The sequence below is a fragment of the Choloepus didactylus genome, chromosome 1, assembly GCF_015220235.1.
Source record: "Choloepus didactylus isolate mChoDid1 chromosome 1, mChoDid1.pri, whole genome shotgun sequence".
Lineage (NCBI taxonomy): Eukaryota > Metazoa > Chordata > Mammalia > Pilosa > Megalonychidae > Choloepus > Choloepus didactylus.
Window position 1 is genome coordinate 161249983 of NC_051307.1, and position 15477 is coordinate 161265459.

The window sequence follows — 15477 nt, forward strand, 5'->3', positions numbered from 1 at the left end:
AGGTGCTTTGCAAACAACGTCCTTCTTGAAGCAGGGTCCCCTGAACCGCAACTGCTTATCACCTCCTCTAATCTGAACTTCAGTTGGACCACACAAGTGAGACAGACTGAGTTTTAGAGTCTTGTTTTGCAAATTCCACGAATCTGAACAAGCTACCTATCCTCTCAGAGGCTTTGTTTCACATGCAAAGTCTACTTTGTGGGGCTGTTTTGAGGATTAAATTAGTGAATACATGTAAAGTGCTGAGCACAGTAAGTACTCAGAATGGGTAGTTATTACTGTTATTATTCTTCATCGATAATAGTACTTGGCTCTTTCGTCAGCTATACGTCATATTAAGCATGTGGTCAACTAAACACCTAATTTTTTTTTTCAGACAAACTAATTGTGAGATAGGTCTCCTCCCTTTTTACTGCTTTATTCTTGTTTTTACCTAAACATTAGATTCTAGAATTATCCCCTGTACAATTTCATCACACAGTTTTCAAATTAGCATTCGAAGCGGTTGGATACTTCTGGATCTTGATTCTGTTTTCTATGGTGTTGATTATGCTCTCCAACTGTTACCTACAAACTCGATAAATGTCCCCAGGCTTGCATCTGACTCATGGATTTTAAAAAAACAATCAAACAGACCAGAGATTGAACAGGACAAAGACTAAAAGAAAGCTAGTGACTTCCTTCCTGCCTGACAGAGTCACTAATCTTTCTTTTGGTATGAAGAAAAGCTATATAGCTATTTTACAATGTTTTCCCTTAGGAGACCATCAGATATTCTTGCTGAAATAAAAATTCACTACATCTGCAATTCCTCTTGAACTTTCTAAATGTGTAACCCTAGTGAGATGAGGCACCCCTAATTTGTTCTTAATGAACCAATGTTTGCTTTCAATAATCACTGAACTCAATTTAAAATGACCAGAAACCATGTGCTTCATATTCTCTTCAAATGTTTGGCAGGGATCAACCACACGCTTTTTGTTCTGTAATCTCTATGCCCTGCCCTCATCCCCTATGTGGAAATTAGGGTCTACAGTCTTTGGGCACCCACCCTGCTTGTTTATGATTAAGAATGGTAGCTCTGTGATATATTTGCAGTTTTCTGCAACATGGAGGATGCTGCTTTCTTAAAGCCATTGACCCCTGAACATCCCTCCACTCCCCCTCCCCGTCATCACACTCCTTCCAACTTCCAGAGAGTCAGAAACCAGCAAACTCTCAAGCACTATAAAATATGTAGCTATCTAAGCCCCCTAGTAATGCTTCCCAAATGTAGCTACCTACCAGAATCATCTGGAACCTTTCTAAAGATAGAATCCCAAGCACACCTAAGCCCACCTGGATCATCCTCTCCAGGTAGTTTTCAGTCAGCCAGCACCTTGTGAGAACTGTCTCACAGTAATCATCAGAACCCACACCTGCTGGGCTTGTCTAGGACATGCCAAGCCCACTCTCCCACCTACCCACCCCTGACCATGAGCCACAGGCTCCAGTCGTCTGCATCCAGGCATCCTTCACCTTTCCTGTTCCCAACCTGCCTTCGCTGTAGTCTCTTTCCACCCAAATCCAAATTCCCCTCTACATTCCTGTTCACCATGCCTCCCAGCTCAGGGAACCAGCATAAACCAGTGCCCTAGAGGCCACATTATGCTCTCAAATTTATCAGATGTGCCATGCCTTGACTGGCTAGAGAAGGTTGTTGTTTTGCAAACATTTCTGTTCTGTCCTCTCCTCCAGCCTTTGTGTCAGCTTGAAAGGAGGGTCTTGGAGGGAAGGGGCTGCCAGTCTCCTTGTAGAACCCTGTACATGGCCTGCAGAGAAGAGACATGTGAGGCTCTCTCAGGTACTGATCAATGAGACTGGTAAGCTGCTGCTGGTTTCCTGTCACCCCCAGGGCAGGAAGCCCCCAGAGCTCTGGTTTCTGTTCATATCCCACAGTGAGGTACGTGGATAAGGATGGCCCAGAGATATTTATGTGGACGCATTCAGATCAGGCATTATCCATTACCCATCTGTCTGTCTCCTGCAGTGGGACCTGGGAGAAGGCCACCAGCTACCAACCAGAACCCCTGGGATTAGTCCTGGAAGTGCCCCTGATGACCAGGGACCTTGAGCTTCTGAGTGCAGAAAGAGTATGGGCTCTGCAGTCAGACTCACCGGGTGTGCAGTCCAGGTCTGCCTCCTATGAGCCATGTGACCTTGGGTAGGCCACGTAGCCTTCTTTTATTAATGCCTACCTCCTAGAGTGGTTGTGAGGGCTAAATGAGTTGAAAGCTACCAGAATAAAATCCCAATGCATAATTGATTACTGATCATTTCTAGCCCCCTTTGGCCAGTCCCTTCCTCCATCAGAGCCTCCAGTTTCCTCTTCTGTTAAGTGTGTGCTGAGCCTCCCCACAGCTCTGCAGTCCTTTGATTGTGACTCTTCAACAATAACAGCTTTATCGGAGTGGCACATGTCCACAGGAGAAAATGAAATAATGAAATTCAATGCATGATATTTTTAGTTTAGGGGACCTGGGTGCAAAGAGGAGCCAGGTGTCAAGGCCTGGATAAAGCAGAACAGTTATAAATAGAGGGAAAGGAAATGCATTAAGGGAGAACTGAATTAAAAAGAGAGCAGACTTTTAGGCAGCTGAGGGAGTGGACTCTGGCCTGTGAAGAGCACTGCATCTACCCCGAGTCCACTTTTGTGTCATGAGCCGTCTTCACAGTTCACAGCAAGGCTGCTGTGGTGTTTTGGAGCTGTGTGAACTCCAGAAAAGCATGTTTCTAAACTAAATCCATTCCTGTGGGTGTGAACCTTTTGTAAGTAGGACTTTTTGATGAGGCTACTTCAGTTAAGGTGTGGCCCACCTCAATCAGGATGGGTATTAATCTTATTACTGGAGTCCTTTACAAGCAGAATAAAATTCAGACAGAGAGAGACGATGCCACAGGAAGCAAGAAGCTGAACATGAATAGAACCCAGAACCTGGATGAGAAGGGAGAGACCAGAGATGTGGCCTTGTGCCTTGCCATGTGATAAGCTAAGGACTGCTGACAGCCAGCTCAAGAATGCCACAGTTTCGGGGGAGAAAGCATTGCCTTGATGGTGTCTTGATTTGAACTTTTTTTTAGCCTCAAAATTGTCAGCTAATAAATTCCCATTGTATAAACTGACCCATTGCATGCTACTTGCTTGAGCAGCCTAGGAAACTAAAACAGACTTTGGTACCAGGAGAGTGGGGTGTTGCTATTGCAAATACCCAAAATTCAGAAGTGGGTTTGGAGTTGGGTAATGGAGAGAGGTTGGAAGAATTGTGAGGCGCTTGATAGAAAAGGCCTAGTTTGCTTTGAAGAGATTGTTGGTAGAAATAGGGATGCTAAAGGTACTTATGATGAGGCCTTAGGAGAAGATGATGAATGTGTTACTGGAAATTGGAGGAAAGGAAATTCTTGTTTTAAAGTGGCAGAGAACTTGGTGAAATTGAGTTCTGATGTGAGATGGAGGGCACAACTTGAAAGTGATGAACTTAGATAGACAGCTGAGGAAATGTCCAAGGTGCGGCCTGGTTTCTCTTGCAGCTTAAAGTGAAATGAGAGAGGAAAGGGATAAGCTGGGCTCAAATAAACAAGAAATTGGTGGTTTGGAAAATTCTGAGCCTGTCCAGAACAAGGCTCCACATGAGGGTTTAACTGAACATGGGACCAATCAGCAATTTCCGTGGAAGACAGGATTTGAAATGTAGTTATCCAGGAAGGATCTATAGAAAGTCCTTCTGTCTGATGGATAGAATCCCTGTGAACCACATGCAATGCCAGCAAGTTTTTTGTGTAATTTGTATGAATGGACTAAAAGGGACAGAAAAGGAACAAATTGAGGAAGGATGTCTTTAAGGAAAGAACCATGAAAGCCGAGGTCTGGACCAAAGGTATCTCCTCAGGCCAAGAGAGCCAACCCACATGTGTGGAAAGAGAGGTCTGCCCCTGCACTTGGAGAGGCGGGTCTTCCACCCCCTTGTTTATTTAGGAAGAGTGCTGCCACCCCAGTGCTCAGAGAGGGTGGGGCCTCTGCCTTGAGGTTTGCAGAGGGCCTGGCTGCCATCCTGATGCTAGTGTTAGGGGAGTGCATGGCTGCAGTGCAAGCACTTGGAAGGGGTGGGGCTGCTGCTCCGTCAGGCCTGGAGGACAAAACATGCATCTTTAGATGATTCTCAGACCTTAATATCTAATGGAGTTGCCCTGCTGGATTTCAGAATTGTTTGGGACCCAAAACCCATTTTCCTTCCAATTTCTCCCTATTGAAATGGGAATGTTTATCCTATGTCTGTCCCTCCATTGTACTGGAAGCAGATAACTTGTTTTCTAGATTTCATAGGTCCACAGCCCGAGGGGAATTTTGAGAGACTTTGTTCTTAGCACTATTTCTGAAATGACTTGAGGCTTTTGGGATGTTGTGATGGAATGAATGTATTTTGCGCATAGAAAGAACATGTCTTTGGTGGGTCCAGATGTGGAATGTAGTGGTTTGAAGCTGTTATGTACCGCAGAAAAATATGTTCCTAAACTTAATCCATTCCTGTGGGTGTGAACCCATTTAAAATAAGGAGTTTTTGATGAGGTTACAACCGTTAATCAAGATGGGTCTTAATCCTATTACTGAAGTCCTTTATATAAGCAGAATGAAATTCAGACACAGAGAGAAACCCACAGAGGGAGCAGCCAGAAGCTGAAAACCAACAGGACCTGGAAGAGAAAGGAGAGAGAAGGAAAAGCCACCATGTGCCTTGCCATGTGACAAGCTAAGGACCAAGGATCGCCAGCAGCCAGCCCCAGAACACCAGTCTTAGGGGAGAAAGCATCGCCTTGATGACACCTTGATTTGGACTTTCTTTTTGTCTCAAAACCATAAGCTGATAAATTCCTATTGTTTTAGCCAACTCATTTCACGGTATTTGCCTGATCAGCCTAAGAACCTAAAACAGCTGCTAATACTGCAGACTGGGCATTGGATTTTCTATAAACCCCAGGGACGAGGAAAGCTTCTTTCCATTGGCCCTAGAGGTGACAGTGTCATCCAGAGGCGGAGTTGAGTATTTTGCAAGCACTCTCTTCTATCATGAGGCATCATGTGGTGACCCAGCAGAGCCGTCTCCTCTTCTTGGGTTGAAGGGACCAAAAGGGCATGAAGCCCCACCCTCTGTGTGTGCTCAGGGATCCTCTGCACCTGGCTGGAGGGGTGGTGGCACAGCTTAGTTTGCAGGCCTTTAGCAAGGGGTGCTCTCTAAGTTTCCCCATCCCTCCCTTTGGCAACTCTAAGCTTCAAAATGAGATTCCTCCTTTTGAACCCAATTCTGTAGCTCTGTGGTCCTAACTCTGCCGTCAGGCTGACATGCCCATCTCTAAACATCTCATCCAAAGGGCTCACAGGATGCCATTTCTGAAATGGGCCTTCCGGTGGCTCATCATGGCAAGGAGTGACCCCACAGCAGGGAGGAGGTTGTGATCAGTGTCCTGAGGCAGAGGCAGGAGATGGATTCAGGTTATTCTGATTTACCCTGTGGGGTGAGAGTGGGGGATACCATCACTTGAGAAGCATAAGATACAGCAAAGTCCTGGTTACCCAGCTGGGGATGCTAAGGCCCTGCCTGGAAGGGTTAATGTACACGTCAACATAAGTAAAAGAATCTGTAGATTATGAAGTGAGGTGCAGAGTCAAGATGCGGGAATGGAGAGAGGGCAAGTAGGGTCCTTCCTTCTAAAACCAGTGACATCTGGTTTAATGGAGGCCCAGGGTAGCCTAGAGGGGGAAGCAAAGGACTCTGAGTATAGTAGGAGCCGTGCATGTGGCCTCAGAGAGAGGCCAGTTACTGATCATGGGGGCTGCCCAAGACAACCATGGGAGAATATTAGGGCCTCTGAGCCAGCGCCAGGCCCAAGCCTCCCTCCCAGCAAAATCGCCCTGAACAGCAGCCAGGCCTCCAGGGGCTTAGTCATCTATCAACCCTTGACAAGCTCTTAATCTTGGATTGGAAGTCCCCAGAAGACAACACCTTATCTACAGAATGTCCTTTGTACAGCCCCAAGCCAGCATGGCCATGCTTGAACACACGTTCCTTGGTGAATCTGCTGCTCTGAAAGTCCTGCTCTTACTTTCCTGCCTCAGGGAACCTTAGAGAAGGCAAGAGCTCGGTCCATGAGAATTTTTGCCTTTGAGTCCATTTTTGCTCCTGGAGGAACCCCATTTGAAGGCATGCTTAAGTGTGCATATATGAGATCTGTTTTCCATGTTCACTGCTGAATGAACCGGAAAAAAAAAAAAGGGCTTACACTGTGGCAGGGGGATTTAGGATAGAAGCAGTTTATAGAAGAAGTCTGGGGCAGATTTCTAAGGGCATCCGTGGAACTTAAAGTTGTTTAGAAACAGAATGCCTCTGCTGGAAGGATCTAAGTGTACTGCTTTCTGGAGGCCGGAGGGTGGCCCAGCTGACCTAGTGGGATCTCTTTCTAATCCTGGAATGTTTGATCCTAAGAATAATCCTGACATAGGATCTTCCAACACTTTGGTGAAGAGAAATTTGAGTCTTAAAAATTTTATATATGGGTTTTGAAGAAGGGAGGAGCAGGATAATGAGTGAGAAAAACTTTTAAAGGTACTGCTTGAAAGAAAACTTGGGAGATATCCCAACACTTTGGTCTCTTGGGCTGTGCTATTTTTTTAATTCCCTGCATTCAGGTTCTATGGCTTATCTGTGAATTTGGTTAACACATTCCCCAGCCACTCAACTGCATAAGATAAGGCAGGATATGTTAATAGAGAACCCACCATCTTTTCCCACTGAGTCTGATTTCAGGATTCAATGACTTGCTAAACGCAATCTTACCCCTGCATTGGGTGTCTTATATGGGCTTATCAATGCAGAAGATAATCTGCCTGCCAGGTGTCCAGTGAATGCCCACAATGGGCAGACTGCAGACAGGGGCAGGCAGCCTGTGGTCCCCCGGGTCTTGCAGAGAGGGGCGGCTGCTCCCACCCTGGGGGCTGGAGGCAGACATGCCCCAGACCAGCCAGCCGGGCTACAGGAAGCACACTAAGTGCTCACCTGCTTGACTCAGGGGGCTGCCAGGGGTCAGACAGTGGGTGTCAGCTTTCTACTCACCTCGGCCAGTGCTGTAATGCTGGAGCTTATCGCTGTACACAGCCTCTTTGCTGTACGCCCGTTTCCTGCAGACAGAGAAGAGGTGCTCTCAGACTTACATCCACAGCCCCGCTCCAGGGGTCTCCACCCAGGCCTCATGCCCAGATTGGGGCTCATTCAAAGGACTGAGCCTCCGTGTCTTCCAGGGCTGGGGACTGGGCAAGCTTCAGTTTAAGGTTTAGTTTCTGCCTACAGTCAGCATTCTGACCACCTACTCCTACAGGCAGATGGGTCTGCCTTCAATCAAAGTCCTACAGAAGCAAGGCACAGCTGTGGGCCCCGAGTCAGAGCCTGGGGCAGAGGCGACGAGGATGCCCATCAGTGCTCAGGCCACGCTGCGGAACTGCTCAACTGCCCGGGAAGGAGCCAACAGCAGAACCTGTGCTCACCTCTGAAGGTAGTAGCACTAGCAATTATAAAAATGTGCTTTCATGAATTGTAACAAATGTTCCACACCAATGTAAGGTGTCAGTGGTAGAGTGGTGAATGGGAATCCTGTACTTTGTGCATGATTGTTCTGTAAATCTACAACTTCTCTAATAAAGAAAAAAAAATTGCAAGGCCTTCAGAGCCAGCCCTTCTGCAAAATTCAGAGTTCCTGCTTTCCTCCTTGGCTTCTCTCCTGTCCACTTTCCTTTTGTCCTTTGCTGAGGGTCTTCCACCCCTAACTTGGCGATGGGCTGAGGCAGGGGGTGTGGTGCTCGAGTAGGTCAAATGCAATTTCATAACCATCACTCTGAAAAGCAGTTTTGTATGAGGGGGCTAAAATTTTTGGCTCAAATGAGATTTGAGGATGGATGCTGTTAACCCATAGCCTTGCCCAGCTTTCATGGCAGATTTGATCCCAGGCACAGAGAAAATAAATCTGGAAGATTCCATCTCTGGATTGAGATGGAGTAAGTGTTGTGAGTCTGACAGCGTGCCAGGGACGGTCAGGCCCTGCCTGGTCTGCACGGCCTGAGAGGGACCTGTGTGAGGCAGGGGCCTCCTGGGCCCAAGGAGAGCAGGCAGGAGGGCCTACCTGCTGCAGACGATGGAGATGGCCACCAGGGACACCACGAACACCACCCCAGCTGCCGCTGAGCCAGCAATCAGGGGCAGCTGCTCCCGCAACTCAGACTTGTAATCGTCTAGGTGAGAAAGAGGCATTAGAATCCTCCCCATGCAGCCTTTGCATACAGCTGGTACTCAATGCATGACACTAAATAAATTATAGTTATGTAGAGCACACTTTCTATGCTTCTGAGATATAAACCCAACCAGAAGGAAGGGCACTGTTTAAGCCACAAATAAACCACAAAACAAACAATGATGATAAAAATAAAACAGCAGTGACAGAGAATCTCGAGACTGAGGACCGATGACATCTGCCCCTGGAGCAGAGATGATTCCCAATCTACATCCTCTCTCATTCAGGGGGTCTCTTGAAGGACTGTGAGCTGTGCAAGGAAATGTCTAATGGTGGTGAAATAAGACCAACAAAATATCTTATAAAACACAAAGTTGCTGAGATGCAGCAAAGTTGACAGAGTCACTGGGATATTTAAGGAGCATCCCCAGCCAGCCCTGCACTGGGCACTGGGGGAGGATGAAGAATCAGCTGAGAAGTGGCCCCGCACTCTAAAAGCTCCCACCCAAGAAGAAAAGGATCAAGGCTTTTGCCAAATGTTAAAGCCACACTGTCACACGTGGTGGGGTGGGAAGCCCAGGGGTCACAGAGGAAGACAGAGTTCTTCCATTCCCTGGATTTACCATACGGAAGCTTTGTGATCTTGGACAAAATACTATTTTAGTCTCTCTGACCCTCAGGTTCCTTGTCTGTTTTATTAAAAAAAGATTAAATAATGTAAAGCACTTTTCCCAGTGTCTGCTCTTTCATGGGTGCCTCCAATATTAATTCTCTTTTCCTTAATCCATATAAACCATTTGGCCCAGTTGGCTACTATTATTATTGTTATGGTTATATTCTTTTACTTGGTGTTGAGGAAACTTTATCTAATGTTCAGGGCTAAGCATACGGAGGTCAAACTATTTATGTCTATTACAATTAAGGTTGTCAGATTTAGCAAATAAAAAGACAGGACAAATAATGTTTTAGTAAAAGTACGTCCCAAATATTGCATGGGATATACTTATACAAAAACATTATTCATTGTTTATCTGAAATTCCAATTTAACTGGGTGTCCTGGATTTTAGCTGGCAACTCTAATGACACTTCCTAAAGTGAGGGTTCCCTGCCTGCATCACAATCACCTGAGGCCATTTGTCAAACATGATTATTCCTGGGCCCCTCCTCAGATCTGCAGAATCAGAATCCCAGGGTATCTGCTTGGTTAACAAACACTCAGGGTGATTCTTAGGCTCCCCAGTGTTTGAGAACCATCCTTCAAATATATGGGTGGGGAAAGAGAGTTATAAAGACAAAGCTTCCCACTACAGAGAAACCAGGTTTAACAGCCGAAGGTAGTTTAATTTGCCCTCAGCTGAGAGCCTTTTGTAAGACAGTGTTTAAAAAAAATAAATTTGGCCAATAAATAAATAAATAAATAAATAAATAAATAAATAAATAAAAAGAAAATGCAAGAGACCACAGTGAGGAGTTCATAATCATGTCCTAATATATTATTGACTCCATATGGTTAATATGAATGGTTTTTAAAAAATTTGGCAGCTAAGTCAAAAGTCAGCTAAGAGCAGCCTGGGGCCAGAGTGATTCTGGCCCACCTGGAGGTCACCTGCCTGAAGCGTGGTCACTGACCCAGGGAGGGGTCCGACAGGTCCTCCCAGATCCCGTGACCCTCTGTTGATGACCGCACAGGCTCACCTTCGTGCGCAGACCCAGCCTGCAGGCTCAGTGAGCATAATTGCAACCGATGTGTGAACCTCAGTCATGGAGATAAATACTCCAGAATTTGGCCACTTACCAGAACTCTCTTACATCTAGGCCCTCTTGGGTTTACAAAACTTAACTGCCAAACGTAAAAGGAATAGCCTTCTTGGGAGAAATTTGTTACTTCTTGATTTGTCTAGCAGAATTACCAAGAGACCGGTGCTCAGAGCATTTGAGTTTTGGGCTTTTAATCCTGTATACCTCCTGATGCCAAAGTGCCCATAAATCTAGATGGTGTGTGAAGTGCAAGGAGGGGGATGGAGTCCTTAAGGAAAAGAAGACATCCTGCCTTCTTTCCAGCAGTCACATTCTTAATCTGAATGAACTGGCTCACCTTTCCACCCCACCTTCAAAATATGAGTGGAAATTCACCTAAAATAAATTCAAAATGGGTTGCAAGCTCCAGTCCCACAGGGGCCAGAGAGTTCAGTGAAAGAAGCCAAGTGTGAGTCACTGGCAAGTGGCAGACACCACAGGGGGCAGCTGTGCTGGGCCCCAAGGCGGGATCCTCACACCAGAATGCCCCCCAGCATTAGCTCCTCTTACGTTTTTTACAAGAAGATGGATATTCTAATTTTTATGTGACATCATCTGTTTTTAAATGTTTCCAGTTAATTTAAAAATTGTTAAAAATACCATGTGAATTAATATAAAATCTCAAGTCCCATCAAGCGCTCAGTCTGTGAATGCTGGCCTAAATAAAATGCTTTGTAAGGGCAGACTATTTTCTGCATAATTTAGCTAACAGAGGAAAAAAAAATAAAGGCTTTCAATAAATCGGATCAGGAATAGATTGACCAACATTTGGAAAATTATCAGGAAACAGCTAATAAATAAAGATGGTAGATAGCTGATAGATGGATGGATGGACAGATGGATATAGATATAGATATAAATAGATGAAAGATGGTAGAGATGGATGGGTAGATAGATTAGATACATAGATGATAGCTATAGCTGTAGCTATAGATACAGATATAGATATATGATAGATGGTAGAGATGGATAGGTAGATAGATAGATATAGATATAAATATAGATATAGAGACATGATAGATGGTAGAGATGGATGGATAGATTAGATAGATTAGATAGATAGATGAATGAATGAATTCATAAACCACGATAAGGGAAAGAGTGAGTGAACACAATCAGACACACCCCATGCAAAAGGCTTGTGCTAAGGCTTGCTATGACTACAGGGAAATTAGATTTTCATAACTCTGAAAGGGAATAGACTCAGGAGACTGGGGGAGATGATTATAACAGGGAAATAAGAAAGCCCAAAGGTCCAGGTATTTTTTTTGGAGACCGACTTTCTGGCCTGGGAACAGTTTGGAGAACAGTGGCTGCTCCCTCTGGAAATGCCTGAGAAGAACTTAGCTGGGGTCACATGTGAAGTTGCTTCAAAGATTCTGAAATCATAGGTTGCATGAGACTGTGCCACCCCCAATTTTGTCTCTCGCTTTCCTCCCTGGAGACCTAGGCTCATGCAATTGGGCCGTGAGCTCAGACCCTGGACCCTAAGAACAGAGGAGTCAAGGGGGAGTGAGGGTAAAAGCAGCATGGAACATGGACCCTGAGTCTGTGAGAATATTTTGGGGTCTCATTGAGCCACACGGGGTGACCTCGTGGAGAGATCCTTCAAAGGCAAATCCACTTAGGTGTTGGGAAAGAAGTGGGGCAGGCTTCAGACAGATGCCCTCCTGGGAAGCAAACCGTGCAGAGGGAATTCCCCTGCAATCCAGTGAGAGGCTGGCGTTTCAGCCGTGAGGACGGCGTCTCCAGGCCTGCTTCTCCTCCCTGGGCGCCCTGCCGTGTGTGCCGTGCCTCTGGTGCCGCCCCTTACCGTCCGTCAGGGTCTGGAAGCACATCTTCCCGCTGAACTTGCCGTAGCCGGCCACAGTGCGGGCGCGCACCTGTACCACATACACCATGCCCGGCCGCAGGCCGTCGATCCGCGCTGTGTTGGTTTGGCTCCGGGCCATGGAGGAGTTGAACTCGTTGTGTTCCTTCAAAAGAACAAGGGCGGGAGGGGTCACCAACCTGCCTCTGGGTGCTGTCCCCAAGTCTACTCTGCCCTGGAGCATCTGGGCTTCATCAGTGCTCAGTCCTGAGGCTCTGCTGGAAGCCATCACCAGCCCCGGGCCATCCCTCCGAATGGGATGGAGGGCGGTCTGGACTAGGGGAATGCAGAATCAGCTCTGACCCACGGGCAGCTACACTATTAAGAGAGGAGTCTGAAGAAATGGCTGAGTTCTCCAGGCCTGGCAAGGGGCTCACAGATATCCCCTCCACTCCCCACCCCCACATTCAGAGTTCAGAGGTGGAATAACACAGCACATCCAACTCTGCAAAATCCTGTCACATCTCTGACCTCAGGAAAAGGAAACTGGGTAACATCCAACCCCTGCCTGCCTCTCCTTGCCCTGCCTCTGCTGAGTCCTCTTTTCTCTTCTCTCAATGGCTAATCCAGATCACTCCTCAAGGCCTTTCAAGTCTCAGGCAAACAGCTTTGCTCAACCCTGCTGAAGAAGTCAAGGTCATTCTGGACTACCTCTCGCATCTATCCTGTCTTCACCTTGGCCTGCATCTGTCTGTGTGCCCAGCCCCCAGCTCCCTCTCCACCAGCCCTTGTACTTACCCCTCCCACTTACCCTCCTATCCTCTTCTCTCTCCAGCTCCTTCTCCCTGCCCACTGCAGTCCGCATATGTGTGTCCTCTGGTGTGCAGATCTTGCTTGTGTTGCTCACCCTTCTGAATCTTCTACCCATTACAAGTGCCCTTTAAAGGGTTTCTCTCTGCCCCCAATCTTATTTACCATGTGGTTTGTGCCCAGATTTTTGTAGTCTCCCATCTTTTCTGCTCACCCGGTCTAACTCCTCTTTTAAAATAGTTTTACCTCATCTATGACCTCCCTAAAACTATTATCAGGTTAAGACAAATCTCCTAAAGCCAGGTTTACAGGTCTTTCCTAATTAAGTCACTCAGACCCTGCCCACCAGGCCTTTGCTGAGGCTATTTTCCCAGTGCAATGCCTCTCTCACGGGCTCCTCTGCTCCCTCCAGGTTCCTTAAGCACATATCCCCTCAGGCTTCCTCTTCTAGGAGGCTTCCTTCCCTACTTCAGCCCACAGGGATGTCTTGATCGTGTCCTTCATCATCACACCTCACCCTTGGCACCTTCATATGCAAGAACCAGGGCTCGAATGGTTTTTGTGCGAGCCTATCTTTCCTCTATTGGGATTCTGGGCTATCTCTCAGTGTGCAAGGACATAAGTTTAGAGTCTGGGCCTGACCCTGTCTGTACCACGAATCTTAGGAGCATCAGCTGAAATGAAGAGCTTGGGTCACTGGGAGGGAGGCCCCCAAGTACCATGTGCAGATCTGGGCTTTGAGTCCCATGTGCAATGAGTTCTCAGTGCTACATTTCAAGAGGAAGGTGACACATGAGAGGAAAAGCTGGTGACAAGAGGTCTGAAGGCTGGGTCCTTGATCTAATGGCAGAAGAAACTTGGGGAGTTGAACCAGGAGAGGAGAGTACTGGCCAATGATAAGGACTTACCACCATCTTAAAACATGCAAAAGTTTACCTTGCAAAGGCAAAGGTGACCTAATGTGTATTCATTTATTCATTCCCTCGGTCAGGCAGTGACATTTCTGACAAACCTACTATGTGCTGGCCACTGTACATGGGCTGCAGGTACAGACGCATGATCCCTCCATACAGGGGCAGATAGGAAAAAACACAGACGATGACAGCAGTGTTCACTGAGGATCTTGGCAGAGAAGCTCGGGGGAGCATAGCAGAGGGCCAGCCAGCCTGGACTGGGAGGAGAGCGGGGAGGGGCTCGGGGATAGGGTGACTATTGAGTCATGAACGATGAAAGGAATCAGGCACATAGATGAATGTGGGGAGTGAGAAGAGAATAAAACATTCCAGGAGAACAGAATAAAACATGCAAAAGCAGTTCAGGAGCCTGCAAGTAACGAGGGTGGCACAGGGGTGGTGATGAGTGAGGCTGAGGCAGTCAAAGGGACCACAGGTTTGAGTCCAGCTCAAACAGGGCTGAGAGAGACTCACCCATCTACAAAGAAACCAGCGATCACCCTAAGGGAGGCGATCATGGGAGAGATTGCCGGGCGAGGGACTGCCCCACCCATCAACTGATCATCTAAACTTTTGATTATTTAAACAGACAGTGGATGCCCCAGCCCCTGCCCTTCAAGGATTCATCAGAAAGCTCTCCATACTACAGGGATGTCATCTAGAACCATGGTCATTACTATCTTGATCCACTGGAGATCTGAGGTCTAAAACTTTGAAAATCACTTCATCACCTTGCAAATAAACATAAAATCCTGTTGCTACAAACCCCAGGCAGCTCCCTACATTCTCTGGCTTTACTGGAATCTGATAAAATCACGCACTGCTTAAAATAAATGAAAGATTGGTTGGATGGCTCTTTTACTGAAAAAAAAAAAGCGTTCTGATGCATTGGCATTTGGATTCTGAGGACCAGACATTAACCCCATCATCACTTTATAGTCCACACTTTCTTCAGAAGCTGAGTGACTGAAATGAGTGTGTGTGCTCCACAAAGCCATTCATTAACTCCAGGGAAATGAGTGAGCATGATGGGCAAGCTTGCTTTTCTGTGTGTTGTGTGTCACTTATGACTGATTTTCTAAGTGTGTGAGAGATGACAGGTGCAGCTACTGAGGGCAAAGACCATGTCTTGCTTCCTTCTCCATCCCCAACATGTAGCACAAGGCTCACACCGCCTGGATGTTCAGCAACCTGGTGCTAAATGAATGAATAAACAGCACACCTCAGTCCAGTTATTTGAACCAATCGATTGAGCACAGTATATTGCCAAGCTCTGAAAGAGTTTCTGTGAGAAAATGATCCTAAAATTTGAAGGGTAGAAACCTAACCCAGCCCGTCCTAGCCTAGACAGCTATTATGAAGTGCAAGTAAACGACTAAATGCTTAATCATTAAGACAGCCAAGAGCAGCTGTAGATGCTCCCCCTATGGTTAGCCTACAAGCGCTGACACCAGGAGTGAAAAGTGCTACAAGATAGTAAACAGGAGAGAATGATGGATGGAGACATATTAAAATGGGGAAGAAGATGAACATGGTAGAGGCTCTGGGAGTGTCATCAGCTTGATGACATCTGAGCTCTCTATTAATGAGCTGTTGGAGGAGGCGAAAGCATCATTAATTCTATTCACAGAGCTGAAGTTGAAAGGTGCCCCCAAGCACAAACAGAGAGGGTGATGCAGGCCAAGAGGCCCAAGGAGGTTTTTCAGGCATTGGCAAACTCCTGCCCATGGACCAGTTACCTATTTTGTAAACAAAGTTGTATTGGGACATAACCATGCCTATCAATTTATATGTTG

The 15477-nt window shown here is 46.6% G+C and overlaps 1 protein-coding gene across 1 annotated transcript in view; it reads right to left on the minus strand.

Annotated features, from left to right (window-relative positions):
- Window positions 1-15477, minus strand: part of EPHB1 (EPH receptor B1) — a 452618-nt gene that overhangs the window by 72866 nt on the left and 364275 nt on the right. Inside the window, 3 exon segments of the mRNA XM_037844578.1 lie at window positions 7142-7207; window positions 8203-8311; window positions 11922-12084. Of these exon segments, the coding sequence (XP_037700506.1) occupies window positions 7142-7207; window positions 8203-8311; window positions 11922-12084 (338 nt within the window).